The sequence below is a fragment of the Mus caroli genome, chromosome 17 (assembly GCF_900094665.2).
Source record: "Mus caroli chromosome 17, CAROLI_EIJ_v1.1, whole genome shotgun sequence".
Lineage (NCBI taxonomy): Eukaryota > Metazoa > Chordata > Mammalia > Rodentia > Muridae > Mus > Mus caroli.
This window is the reverse complement of record NC_034586.1, coordinates 45,009,007-45,020,164: the sequence shown is the minus strand read 5'-3', so window position 1 is coordinate 45,020,164 and position 11,158 is coordinate 45,009,007. Positions and strand designations below refer to the sequence as shown.

General features: G+C 45.7%; 1 protein-coding gene across 3 annotated transcripts in view; it reads right to left on the bottom strand.

The window, feature by feature from the left end:
- Positions 1-6,140: 6,140 nt before the first annotated feature.
- Positions 6,141-11,158, bottom strand: part of LOC110283792 (trem-like transcript 4 protein) — an 11,237-nt gene continuing 6,219 nt past the window's right edge. For all 3 annotated transcript variants that reach the window (XM_021149288.2, XM_021149287.2, XM_029471423.1), the window contains 2 exons: positions 8,687-8,816; positions 6,141-7,125 (listed from right to left, as the gene is read on the bottom strand). In XM_021149288.2, coding sequence (XP_021004947.1) covers positions 7,012-7,125; positions 8,687-8,816 — 244 coding nt within the window. In that variant the 3' untranslated portion in view covers positions 6,141-7,011. The remainder of the gene's footprint in view (positions 7,126-8,686; positions 8,817-11,158) is intronic.

Genomic DNA, 11,158 nt, shown 5'->3' with positions numbered 1-11,158 from the left:
GGGAAGTGGGGGGCGCTATGGGGGACTTTTGGGATAGCATTGGAAACGTAATTGAGGAAAATATGTAATAAAACATTAAAAAAATAAATAAATAAATAAAAGTTTAAAAAAAAAAAGATATCAGATTGGATATGTTCTGAGAGCCAATCAGAATGAGTAACCGGATATGTCACATGAAGACATTTTAGTGTCATTTCCAAGGAAAACTTATAAAATGTCTCAAAGAGATAAACTAAATCAGCGGAGGGAAAAATCACACCCAAGCTGGACTTTTCGATAGGAACACTGACAGGACATTAATCATGTGAGAACATGCTCAAAAACTCAAAGAAAGGTAACTTTTAGGTATTAAGATATTGATACACGTTTTAAAATGGTTAAAAGTGTTAAGAGAATTTTGAGACCAAGATACCAAGATAAAATATGTAAAGGCTATGGGAGGGCTGGGAAGAGATGGCTCAGTGGGTAAAGGGCTTAGCTCACAAGCTTGAGGACCTGAGTTCAGGTCCCCAGTACAGAGCCTGGTGCAGGCGCATATACCTATACACCCAGCACAGGGTGGGCACAGAGAAGTGGATCGCAGGAGCTTGCTGGCCAGTCAGTCTAATTGAATAAATGAGCTTCAGATTTAAAGAGAGACTCTGTGGGTCCAAGTTCTGACTTGCCCCTGGGCTATGTGAACACTACTCAGGCAGACAAAATGCAGGGGTTCTAGGCTACATTCCATCCTGGCCACCATCAGGGTGTTGGGCTCGTGGGACATGCCAACACACCACTGAGGGTGGCAGAACGCAGCCTAAAATGGGGCCCCCCTAGCCTGAGTGAGAAACACTGCAGTCTGGAGCTGAGAAGGTAAACTCCAAACTCTGGGATACCTACACTGCTGGGAACCTCCAGGAGTTGGGAATAGCTGGTGGGTTGGTGATGAACCGGGGTTGGGGGAGGGGAAGCTCTGGCTCAGCTCAGGGGTGAGTGTCCGGCACACAGAGGGGCCTTCTGTGGGATACTTAGGCAGCATAGCTCAGTAACAAAGGCTTCCTGGAGGCTGGAGAGATGGTTCAGTGGTTAAGAGCACTGACTGCTTTTCCAGAGGTTCTGAGTTCAATTCTCAGCAACCACATGGTGACTCACAACCATCTGTAACCTGATCTGATACACTCTTCTGGTGTGTCTGAAGACAGCTACAGTGTACTCATATAACTAACATAAATGAATCTTTTGTTGTTGTTGTTGTTTTGTTGTTGTTGTTGTTTTTCGAGGCGGGGTTTCTCTGTGTAGCCCTGGCTGTCCTGGAACTCACTTTGTAGACCAGGCTGGCCTCGAACTCAGAGATCCGCCTGCCTCTGCCTCCCAAGTGCTGGGATCAAAGGCGTGCACCACCACGCCTGGCATAAATAAATCTTTTTTTTTTTTTTTTTTAATTTTTTTAAAAAGGCTTCCCACCACAGCAGCTCTTGAGACAGTCAGTCCTTGCTTGTCCAATCTGTTTATTAGGATGGGGGAGTTAATTTTGGTCCGTGTCAATGGAGGGAGGCAGGAGGATGTTTGGAGTTTTTGTAGATGTTAAATATGTTTAGAGTAGTCAGAGCCATCATTAGTTGTATTAGGGAGGTAGGTGGTTGTCTTTTGTTTTAGAAGTTGGGCTTTTAGGGTTTGATGTGTTCTTTCTACTATTCTTTTACCCCGAGGGTTGTGGGGAATTCTCGTATGATGGGCAATTTCCCAATGTGTCCAGAAGGTTTTGAATTGAGAGCTAGTGAAGGCAGGGCTGTTATCAATTTTTATGTGCTGAGGAATGCCTATGATGGCAAAGGTGGAGAGCACAATACTTATTGAGTGTTCCACTGTAGCCCAGATAAGATGTGAGTATGTAGCTATAGTAACAAAAACATGTTTTGGTCTACCGAATTGGGAAATATGGATGACATCAATTTGCCATAAGGCATTGGATTTGAGGTTTCGGGGATTGGCGCCCATCATCTGTAAAGCTGGGGTGGGGATGCACAAGAGGAGCGTGTCTTTATTATCCTCTGGAGCTGAGCGAGGGGGTATGGGGGACGCAGGCATGAAGCTTCTTTACATTTGTGTGTGTGAGTGAATGGGATTGGTCTGCTTGCTCAGTGGAGGCTACGAATGTTCCTGTTGAAGTGATTTGGTCAGCAAGAGCATTTCCCTTGGATAGCAGGCCTGGCAGGGGGCTGTGAGACCTGACATGCTGGATGTAGAGGGGGGAGGCTCTTTCCTGTAAGAGGCAGCTTTATCAGAGTGTCTTATACAGGTTGAAGAGATAACAAGTTAGATATATGAAGACTCAACAAACCAGTGAGAGACCAAATTCTTTAAGTTCAGACTCCATTTTAGAGAACTTGAACTCGGGTAAACTAACAGGCTGGTACCTAGCATTAGTTTCCAACTTACCCACCCCTCCCCAACAAAACCTGAGCCTAGCGCCAGTTTCTAGGCTAACCCCTACAAGACCTGTGTCTCCAGGTTAATTTTCCTCAACAAATCCAGCGTTTTCACATTAATCACCAACAAGCCCGCCCTCTTCCTAACACCCACCAGTGCAGAAACAGAAGTGAAGTTCATGGTTTGATTCCCAGCACCAACCAATTATGCTAAAGGCCACGGTAGATGCTTGCCAGGCTAGAAGCACACACACACACACACACACACACACACACACACACACACTTGCCACTTTCTATAAAACTTTACCCCAAGAAATGTTTGGGGCTCCTCTCCACCAAAACTATCCTGTATGTCAGCAGTGAGCTGAACCCAAGCTAGCTCAAATAAAGGCTCTGGTGTGATTTACATCATATCTCCTGTCTATTTTTTGTTTTTTTGTTTGTTTTTTGTTTTGTTTTGTTTTTTGTTTGTTTTTTTTGGGTTTTTTTGTTTGTTTTTGTTTTTGGATTCACTAATACTTCCTTGGCACTACAAGGAAGGAGCCAGGAGATTGGAACAGATTGCTAGTGTTAGTTTGTGGTCAAGCAGAATAATTCAGGAGAGACAGAGAGACACCAGGTGGAATCAGTCATCTTAGAGAAGAGTTCTGAGCTAGCACAGCTGAGTTGAGCCATCCAGCTGGAACTCAGAAAGAAGTAGAAAAGAGGAACTTACTCAGCAGTAAGTCGCAGAGACAGAAAACATTCTCAGCCTAGAATAGATTGCACAAAGGCTGGAAGCTTCCAGGACTAGGCCTAGGTTAGCAGATGGAGGGAGGGAGCCTCCAAGATGACAGCTACAGCAGAAGAATCATAGTTAGTTTTACAAATGTCCTCTGAGCCTTGGGGCAAGGGATTCATATAGATGTCCCATCCAGGGCTCAGCAGTCCCTTATTTTCTTATTCACAGCCTTTTGACCAGTTATCAATCTCCGCACTAACTATTGTCCATAGCTAAAAGAAGTTTCTCTGACCAAAGTTAAGAACAGCGCAAATCTATCCCTATAAATGTAAATGTCTTGAAGGCAGCTTGACAACATGACCAGGTAGCAGAGCAACACCAATGGGTTCTTCCCATCGTAGGGATCCCTACCGGTTGTCATGGCTGGTTGCAAAATGACCCGTCAAGGGATGAGAATGAAAACTCAGTTCAGCCCAACTTAGCTGAGTTGGATCAGACTCCAGGAGTCTGATGCCCCTGTCAGCATATTTAAACATGGTATGATTTGGACAAAAGTTTCTTGGTATAATGCAACCCTGGGTGTACAAGGAGGCATAATTACTTCAAAACTCAACTCAAAGTACATGTCATTTCTTCCAAGCAGATAGGTCCTAGAGATAGGCTACATGTATTCAGTTAAGGGCCTAAGGAAGGATCTGGCATGGTCGTGGTCATACAGATATCATTTGGGCTATTAGCCACCTCAATCCTGGTTGAGCTCCTGGTTATACAGATAATGTAAGAATTATTTAGACTATTAACTATCTCCAGCCTTGGTTGTGGAGGCTTGATATGGCCTGACCCGACAGACCACCAAGCTGTTAATCACCTTTAATTCCTAGCCCTCTACATGGAAAAATAGGTCATACGTCCTTTCCTTTGGAAAGAGAATGCTGGATGCTTAATATTTCTGGTTTCCTTGGTGATTTGTGGGCACAAAACTTTCATGCTCCCAACATCCCTGCATTTGCTTCTTGGATGACCAATCCACAGATGGTTCTGCATACTTCCTGTAGATGCACAGTAAGTACGATCTCTGGTTGTCTAGTAGTGTTTAGGGAACAACGCTGGAAGCACCAGCAGCTTAGATTCTGAAATCCTACCAACTCCTCTGGGTATAGATTCTAATCCACACGTGGGTTTCAAGGACAACATGATGGAGATGTTCCCCAAAGAACTGTTTGCACTGTGACAATGAGAGGGCAAGACATCACACAAACCCTGGGTCCAGTAGTCTCCCCTGATGGAGAGCATGCACGCAGTAGGGTATGCATCAGCACTGGAAAACAGTAGCCTGGATATCTGTACCCAGCAATGAGCAAAAGAAATATATGGGGGAAAGTATAGTGCATTATTTTATAGATGTTAATAATATAGACACAGAGTCTAGAAAGATGGTTCACTGTTCTTGCAAGGGACTGGTGTTCAGTTCCCAGCATCTCACAACTGCCTGTGACTCCAGCTCCAGGGGATCTGATGACCTCCTCTGGTCTCTAAAGGCACAGCACTCATATACACACATGCGTGCACGCGCGCGCGCGCACACACACACACACACACACACAGAGTCAAAAAGAAATACAGTCACAAGGGGGAAATGCCTCTTTTTTTGTAAGGCATCAGTCACATTCAGGATTACATACCAAATGCATTCGAGTAGTGACCTTGGTTTGAAGAAATCAAGTGGAAATTAAAAAAAATGAGAATGTAAAAGGAGTGTGTATAGGCTTAGATTTTTCTAAACCTACATTATTTGGGGTTCTAGAATGCTCTAAATTCCCTTCTAGTCCACTGACCAGAGAGGTAGTGGGGAAAGAAGGCTTATGGGAAAAGGAGGCTGTGGACCTGCTTAGATGTAGTTCTTTGGGGCGATTCACTCTTCGTTGTTAGGACACCAACAGTTTGGTACTAATAATATCCAATTATATACTCAAATTATATACTCACTGATCCTGGCTGTGGTGGCGGCAGCGGCAGCAGCAGCAGCAGCATTCCTTGCTACCCCTCCCTAATGTGTTTCTCAAATGAAACACACACACATATTTTGATATGCCTAAATCAGCTTAATGGCTGGGCCACTTACTAACCTCCACATGGCTAATCCACCTCCCTTCAATATTCCCAAGTTATCACATACTAAACCCTATGTTCCATCTTTGCTGCCCTCGCCCTCTTGGGCTGCTTTCCCTCAGCTCCTTCATGGCAGCTGTTGTCTCTGCCCTGCACCTTCTCAGGCATGATGTCTCTCCTCCCCTCCTCTCAGCAAGGCAGAGCTCCTTTTTCCTCTCTCCCTTGGTCCCTTCTTAAAGGTCCCACCTCTGTCTGCCCTGCCCAGCCATTGGCTGCCGGCAACTTTACCAATCAGAACCAACTGGGGGCGGGGTCCCTCAGTGTCTTAAGTTTGGACGTGCAGATTCCCGTGCAAACAATTTTGGAGACGCAAATTAACATACTACAAGCAGCCACACCAATCCAATAGCAAACACCGAACACGAACCACTAGCAGCAGCTTGGTCCAGAAGAAACCACAAGTTTCTGCTGAACTGGCAAGAATCACCCAGAATACCACGAGAAGTTCTCTCTACAAAGTGAAGCTCAATGCAGCCCAGCGCAGCCCAGCGCAGTGCAGCGCAGCCCAGCCCAGCGCAGCGCAGCCCAGCCCAGCGCAGCCCAGCCCAGCCCAGCCCAGTTAAGTGTTGCAAGGCACGAGTGACCACTCATTGCTTATGGGGTTCCATTTATCCTCTTTCCAAGCATCACACACCCTCTCAAGCATCCACTCCAGCAAAACATCACATGCCCTCTCACATGTCTGCTTCAGCAAAACATCCTCTTGTAAGGCAGCCTCCGGGAAAACATCACGTGACACAACTGAGTTTACAAAGAAACCAGAAATCTCCACTTCAAAGGAGAAATGGAGCAAAAGTGTATGCACTGATAGGATCATGTGGTTGGTATGAGCTGAAATATCTATGAAGAAACATCTATATTTTATTCTCCCACACATAACATAAAAAAAAAAAGGAATAAAATGTGATCCTGTCATAGTGGCCTTTTTATGGTTACAAGGCTGTGGTTACATTCAGCGTGTTGTTAGTAGCGTATGCCAGTATCCAGGCTCTCCTGAACGTCACTCTGGACTCTTCTTGTTTTACAGATGTGACGTTCTTTTTGTTCCCTAAGGGATTCTACCCGCCTCCTCCCACCAGCCAACCCTCCTCTTTGTATAAGCAGACTTTGTGCGGATGAAATTGCATCACTGGGTAAACCAGCACAATACTGACCCCTGGCGGTCAGCTCTGATGTGTGGCTGCATGAAGGGTCAGTTTGGGGAGGTTTTGGTCTTGTTTAAAACTCTTTTTTTCCCCCTTTAACTTCTGGACTTTCTCGGTTTGTGGTCCGCAGTACACAGCCTTTCTTGGTTCCCCGTGTTAGCCTTTAAGTTAGTCACCCCCTCATTTTAGGAAATCTAGAGCAAACCAAGAAGGTGAGCTTGTGAACGTGAGTAGAGTGGACAGGTAGGGGCCTTGTGAGTAGCTCACTTGGGAAACAGAGCCTATGAGGCTTGTGATGCCAAGGGAGGCAGGAGAGAGAGTGAGAAAAGCCTGGGGCTGGAGATCTGGGAAAGCACTTGAGCTGGGTGTTGCAGATGAACTGCCCCATGGTTGGTCCTCTTGGGGGAGGTCTGGGCTACAGGGTATACAGCTCTGAGGGTGCTCGATACTGGAGTGTCAATTAGCCCTGGCGATTTGAGGTGCAGGTCTGGCTGTTGTCTCTCGTGGGCTTGCCTGATGGCTTCGGTAGAGCTGAAGTATGGCCTGTTCTGCTTACTGGGTAGCCTTAGTACCAGTTAGCCTTCTTCTCATACCCTGAGATGTGGCTAACCGTGTCCAAGGACTTGGAGATGTGAGATAGTTTTGAAAGCTCCATCGTCTCTGCCATGTACTCTCGTCCCTGAGGAAGAAAGGAAGAAGTTTCCTAAGTGTAGCCTCTCTGTGTCTTCTTCTCTTGCCTGCCCCAGGACTGCTCTCTCATAAGTTCTTCCTCTTTCCTTCCCCTGGAGGCCTTCCTCAGGTACCTTCTGCTTTTTATTTATTTTTATTAAACTGGTAGAGAGATTTCCAACAGGGGCCCTAGGCCTCTCTCCTCCCCAGAGGATGCTTTCTGAGGAATGGGCTGAGAGCCCAAGAAATAACACTCCTATTGATCTCTGCTAAGATCTTACCCATCCATCTTCTTAGGTATATTCCCTGGGATAGTTGTGACCCCAGCTCTATTGCCCCTGTGATGTATGTTACACTAATCTACAGACATGCGCAGTTTGAGCTCACTGTGGAGCTGCCTCTGGAAGTGAGGCTCCATCATGCTCCATTGAGATAGAAGCAGGTGTGTTTCAAAGTCTTCTCCAAGCCTCTTGTCTGGGAATGGGTGAACTAACTTTAAACAGGGAGGAAGAGAACAGCAAAACGGACCAGGACTGAAAACACCATGGGCTCTCTCTCTCGTGGGCTTGCCTCCACAACCTCCTTTTTCTATAAGCCTTCTTTCCCCACTACCTCTCTGGTCAGTGGATTAGAAGGGAATTTAGAGCATTCTAGAACCCCAAATAATGTAGGTCTAGAAAAATCTAAGCCTATACTCACTCCTTTTACATTCTCATTTTTTTTTATTTCCACTTGATTTCTTTAAACCAAGGTGAACAGCCTGAAGGTTATGGCCTTAGTTAGGGTTTTATGGCGGTGAAAAGACTCATATACAAAGGGAAACATTTAATTGGGGCTAGCTTACAGTTGAAGAGATTTCGTCATTATTGTTCACAGGGAAACGACAGGGTGCTAGAGAAGGAGCCGAGGGCTCTACATTCGCCTGGCAGGCAGCAGAAGGAGACTGTGTGCCACACTGGGCGTAGCTTGAGCATATAAGACCTCAAAGCCCACAGTGACACACTTCCCCCAACAAGGCCATACCTCCTAATAGTGCCGGTCCCTAGGGGCCAAGCATTCAAATGCATGAGTCTATGTGGATCATTCCTATTCAAACCACCAGATTAATGTCGCCAGCAGAAGTTACTATTGTTTGCTGCCACCTGGTATGGAAGTGTAGAGGCAGGGAAGCTGGACTTCCAGCCACGGGAAGCGCATCCATCAAGGCAAAGCTCACCTGGGAGCCAGCTGCTGCCTCAACTTTCCTGGTTAATTTGATGGTAGCTGTACCTGCCCTATTTGCTTCTTTGTTCTTCTGTTGAAGCCTCACCCAAGGGAACACTGCTCTGCCAGGGACTCTGTCTCCTGGAAACACGGACTGGTGCCTCAATGAAGCTTCCTTCTTTTTTTTTTTTTTTCCTAGGTGTTTTAAGTGCCTTGTTTTATGATGGTTTGCTATCTCTCTGCTGTTTGGCATTTGTATTTTTTGCTTTGGCTTGCTAATAATACTCACTTGAAACTGAAAATATGGTTGTCATAGAGCATTCAGCAGCCAGACCCTATAGCGGCCCCACCCCGGTTAGGCCACTCACCTGGCCACGCCTCCAGCAAAGGAGCACACAGAAAACTGACAGCATCAGTCCCTTGAACAGGAGGAGTCCATACTGCACAGAGACCAGAAGCCCCGGGGAAGTCCAGTCAGGAGAGGAGGAACTTTGGTTTCTGGAGGCAGGAGGCAGACAGAGAAGCTTGGGTGGGGATGTCACCTGCTCCTGTGTGACCCTAGGCCATCTCCTTGTAGCTGCCTTTTATGTGTATACAGACCCTCCGTAAGCTCCGAAGGGACAATGAACGCAATCAAGAATGGAGCCCTGGGGTCCCTTAGGCCTGAGAGGAAACCAAGTTAAAAGACACCCAGTTGGAAGGGTTAAAAACCCTGGCTGGGGATCTGAACTGAACTGGGAGAAGGAACCTCCTGACCTCATTAGATAAGAAGCCACCAAGCTTATCTGGCTCAGCAGGCCAGCGAGAAGATCACAGAGAGAGTTCAGCAGGCCAGCGAGGAGATCACAGAGAGACACTTCAGGGGAACTGAGTCTCCACCTTCCTTGTCTGCTCCTTCCAAGCGCCTGGCCCCTTTGCTCACTGTGAAGGTGTGACACGGTGGTTCCTGATGATCTGACTTAGTGACACGCGTGAGTACACGAGGTTGCCCTTCAGATTTTCTGTCCCACTGATTATCTTCCTTGTTGTCTGCCGAGTCCCACTGGCTTGGCATTATTTTCCCCCATTTGAGGCCCGTAACTGGCCTGCCATGTTTGTCTTTTAATTGATTTTTTTTCCCAGTCTCTCATCTGCTTGCAAACATTTCCCATAATGTTGCTTGTTGAGTATAATCCCTCCCTCCTCCATGTAATTTGTTTAGCTTGGTCCCCACGATATACGTTTTTAATGTTTTCTGTAAAAGGTAAAAAGATTTTAAAAACTCCTCTCAGATATCCACCTGCTATTTATTCATTTATTCATTTATTTATTTATTTATTTATTTATTTATTTATTTATTTTGAGACAGGGTCTCACTATGTAGCTCTGTCTATCCTTGTTATGTAGACTAGTCTAGCCTCAAACTCACAGAAATCCACCTGCCTCTTCTTCCAGAGTGCTGGGATTAAAGGCAAGCACCACCACACCCAGCCATGTCTTTTTAAAAATTAGCTTAAGTTTATTTTTCATAGTTATGCAATTTGAATCTGCCTGAGATTCAACACTGTGTATAGTGGCAGATCTTCTACTCCTGGGGTTCATTCTTAGATTACATAGCTAGTCTTCCAAATAATGGGAGCTTGCCCCCACTGTTTATGGATATCACTATATGTTATAATCTGTCCCTGCATTTCCACAGGTCTGTTGCATGCGTCCCACCTGGTCATCTGTCCCTCTCAGTCCTGGAACTCACTCTGTAGACCAGGCTGGCCTTGAACTCCGAAATCTGCCTGCCTCTGCCTCCCGAGTGCTGGGATTAAAGGCATGTGCCACCACCACCTCGCTATTTTTTTTTTAATTTTTTTTATTTTTTAGAGAGGGTTTTATGTAGCTCAGGCCATCCTTAAACTCTCTATGTGGGGCAGGATGACCTTTACCCCCCAACCCCCTGGTCTCCACTTCTCAATACAGGGATTACAGGCATGTGTGGCCATAACAGACTCACTTCCTGTACCTGTGCTGCACTGTTCTCAGGTAACAATTTATTCTTTTTTATGTCTTGTATGAATGTTTGGCCTGCACATATGTATGTGCACCATATAAATGCCCACAGAGGCCAGAAGTAGATGTCAGACCTCAGGAACTGGAGGTATAGCCTGTTGGGGGTGCTGGGAATTAAACCCCGGCATGATCTTTATTGACCTTGTATCTGACAACATTGCCTAGCTTTCTGATGAGACTTAATGGTTGCTTGATTCAGGGGGCATTTTTTGTTTCAGGTTTTGGTATTGCTTGGTTTGTTTGTTGGATTTGGGGAAGTAGGTTGGGCTTTTTCTGTTTCTGTTTGTTGCTGGTTTTTAGAACTTGTTGTTTGTATAGCCCTGACCTTAGGAGTTGTTCTGCCATCCAGTCTGGCCTTGGTCTCACAGAGCTCTGCCTACCCCTTCCTCCCCAGTGTTGAGTGTTTCTGTATATTATCTTGGTCATGACAGCAGTGTATCTAGTGTGCTAAGACTTTTCAAAGAAACATGTATAGATTTTTATGGTCTTCATTTTAAAACTCCTCTTAATTTTTTTTTTACAATCGCACCATCTTTTCCTACTCGTGGGGGTGTGTCGGGGTCTGATGGCTTCAGGTATCCTCATTTCATTTGATGTGAAATCTCATTCTTGTTCTTTTGAGGATAATCTTTAAGTTTTCAGAATGCTTTGGTCTTGACATTCTCAAATCACGAATTAGGTCTATAGGTGTCCATTTGCCTGTCTATGTTTGTGGGAGGGAATAGTTCCTATTTCTCACAATGCCTGTATATGGGTGTGTGGTATGTGTGTGTGTGTGTGTGTGTGTGTGTGTGTGTGTG